This window comes from Gossypium raimondii, chromosome 11 (assembly GCF_025698545.1).
Source record: "Gossypium raimondii isolate GPD5lz chromosome 11, ASM2569854v1, whole genome shotgun sequence".
In the NCBI taxonomy this organism is placed as follows: domain Eukaryota; kingdom Viridiplantae; phylum Streptophyta; class Magnoliopsida; order Malvales; family Malvaceae; genus Gossypium; species Gossypium raimondii.
In genome coordinates, this window is record NC_068575.1 from 43,623,524 (window position 1) to 43,626,065 (window position 2,542).

At 40.2% G+C, this 2,542-nt stretch overlaps 1 protein-coding gene across 1 annotated transcript; it reads left to right on the top strand.

The window, feature by feature from the left end:
- Positions 1–600: 600 nt before the first annotated feature.
- Positions 601–2,314, top strand: LOC105801036 (GATA transcription factor 5). Its single transcript, XM_012632381.2, has 3 exons — positions 601–794; positions 916–1,257; positions 1,356–2,314. The coding sequence occupies exons 2-3, from the start codon at positions 919–921 to the stop codon at positions 2,055–2,057; spliced, it is 1,041 nt and encodes a 346-aa protein (XP_012487835.2). The 5' UTR covers positions 601–794; positions 916–918; the 3' UTR covers positions 2,058–2,314.
- Positions 2,315–2,542: the final 228 nt, after the last annotated feature.

Sequence of the window (2,542 nt, forward strand, 5' to 3'; positions counted from 1 at the left end):
TTATTATTCTAATATCAAAATCTCGACCAAAAGAACAAACTGATGGAAAATGTATTTATTTATTTTTCTCTTTTCCCAATAAAAGTATGGGTATGAGAAAAGATCAAAAAGAATGAGCAGTCCAGTCTTTTTGAGGGTCAATTTCGTAATAAACTAAAAAAAGCAGAGGGAAAAAAGAAAGAAAGTGAGGAATATTATTATATTATACTGCAAAAAACTGAAGAGGGCGTTAAACATTAAACAGCCAAGACGAGCGGCGATCAACGCGGTAGGCAAATAACGTTAATTAGTCAAAAGAGAGGGGCCAAACCGATTTCTTACCAAATAAGAAAAAAAGAAAATCATTTTAAGATAACATAATTACGAAAAAGAACAGAAAAGGGAGGCGGTTCCCTTGGTTTTTGTTAGGCCGGGCCGGATGACGCCTTTGGCCTTACCCTTGAGAATCTTAGAATTTGGTCCGACCTGACGGTTCCCAGACAGTGAAAAGTCCGACTCTTAAAGGGTAATCCTCGTAATTTCAGTCCCTTTTTTTTTTTTTAATTTATGCGTTGTAACGTATAAATAAATGGAATAGAGAAAAGAAGAAATAGAAAATAAAACAAGTGAGAAAATCTTTTTGTTTTGTAAGTAGAAACAAAAGAGAGAGAAAAAGTAAAAATTAAAGAGAGAGCTTCACCAAACTCATCACCACCCCTTTTTATTTATTTTTCTTCTATTTCCTCTTCTTCTTTACCTTTCACATTCTTCTTCTCTTTTCAACTACACCTTCGCTCTTGCCTTCGTCTCTTCAGGTAGTCAATTTTAGAAAATAAAGTCTTTAGCTTTTGTATTTTTTTTCCAAAGGGCTTTTCTTTTTCTGCCTTGTTTTGAAGTTTCTGAGCTGTTTTTTTTTTTAAATGTCTTATGTTCTAGGAAATGGAATGCGTTGAGGCAGCTTTGAAGACCAGTTTTAGAAAGGAAATGGCTTTGAAACCAAGCCCCCAGGCGTTTTTGGAGGATATTTGGGTTGTTAATGGACAAAATGGGGTGTCTTGCGATGATTTTTCAGTTGACGACCTCTTTGACTTCAGTAACGAAGAGGGTTTCCTTCAACAGAAACGTGAGGATGAAGAAGATGAGGAGGAAGAAGAAGTACCAGCTTCTTCTTCTTTGCCTAAGAGACAAAAGCTAAGCCAAGACAACGCCCACTTCTCTAACGACAGTACTACAAATTTCGATTATGGTTCCTTGTCCACCAACGAACTCGCCGTTCCGGTACTTGAAAAAAAAAGCACCCTGTTGTTTTAAGAAATTTTTTGCTTCTGCTATTATGCTACGGTTGTTAATGGTGAAAAAAGGTGCCATTTTTACAGGCGGATGACGTTGAGAACCTCGAATGGCTGTCTCATTTCGTGGAGGATTCCTTCTTGGAGCACTCTACGGTGTATCCGACCGGGACGTTAATGGAAAAGCCCAAGTTACTCGACGGCAAATTTCCCGAACCGGAAAAATCAGTTACGACGACGGCATGTTTCGAAACTCCTGTTCCAGCAAAAGCCAGAAGCAAGCGCGTTCGAACCGGAGGCCGAGTTTGGTCCCTTGTCGCCACCCCTTCTCTCACAGAATCCTCTTCGAGTTCCACGTCATCATCTTCCTCCTCAAGCCCTTCCCCTTGGATGTTTTGCCCCAACAGTGGTTCGGGTTCAATCTTTGAACTGTCTGAACCTCTCTCTGTTGAAAAGCCGCCGGTTAAGAAGCATAAGAAGAGACCGTCAACCGACACAACAGGTTGCAATGGGACCCAGCCGACGCGTAGGTGCAGTCATTGTGGAGTTACTAAGACGCCACAATGGAGAGCCGGTCCAATGGGGGCTAAGACTTTGTGTAACGCATGCGGAGTCAGGTTTAAGTCGGGCCGGCTTTTACCCGAGTATAGACCGGCTTGTAGTCCGACGTTTTCAAGCGAGTTACACTCGAACCATCACCGAAAAGTGCTAGAGATGCGGCGCAAGAAAGAGACATTGGGTCAGGCCGAACCCGGTCTAACGCCTCCAGTTGTGCCCAGTTTTGGATAATATTAGACAGAAAAAAACCAAATAGTTCATCTAGGTTTTAGAGCAGTAGGGAAAAAAATACTGAATAGGATAATAGAGTGAGAGAACGAGTTGAACGAACCCGGTTTGATTGTTTCCGGTTCGAAAGGCCAAAAAAAAATAGTTTAAAAAAATTTCCAAGGTGGGTGCGGTAGGTTTTCTAGCATAGGGATGTAACTGATTTAGAGAGGACTTTATTGTATCTGTTTTATTATTATTTTTTCCTTCTTTTTTATTTCTCCCACTTTTTCCCTCAATTATTTTGAATTTAATTTGTTTTTTCTTTCCATAAATGAATATTGGTTTGAGTGAGTGGTTAATGAGTGAGTTTGAAACGGTTCAACCTTTTGAAAGGAATGGGCGTTGGAAAGCAAAAATATTGTGAATTGGGAAATGATGTGGTAAGCAAAGGAAACTACTTCATGGCGTGAGGACTACGCACTTGGCTTTATATACGAGTTAGTGAA

What these genes read in the sequence shown, in the direction of transcription:
- LOC105801036 (XM_012632381.2), top strand. Translation starts at nt 919, where the DNA reads ATGGAATGCGTTGAGGCAGCTTTGAAGACCAGTTTTAGAAAGGAAATG. An exon ending in CCAACGAACTCGCCGTTCCG is followed by an intron (nt 1,258 to 1,355) that starts GTACTTGAAAAA and finishes CCATTTTTACAG; the next exon opens with GCGGATGACGTTGAGAACCT.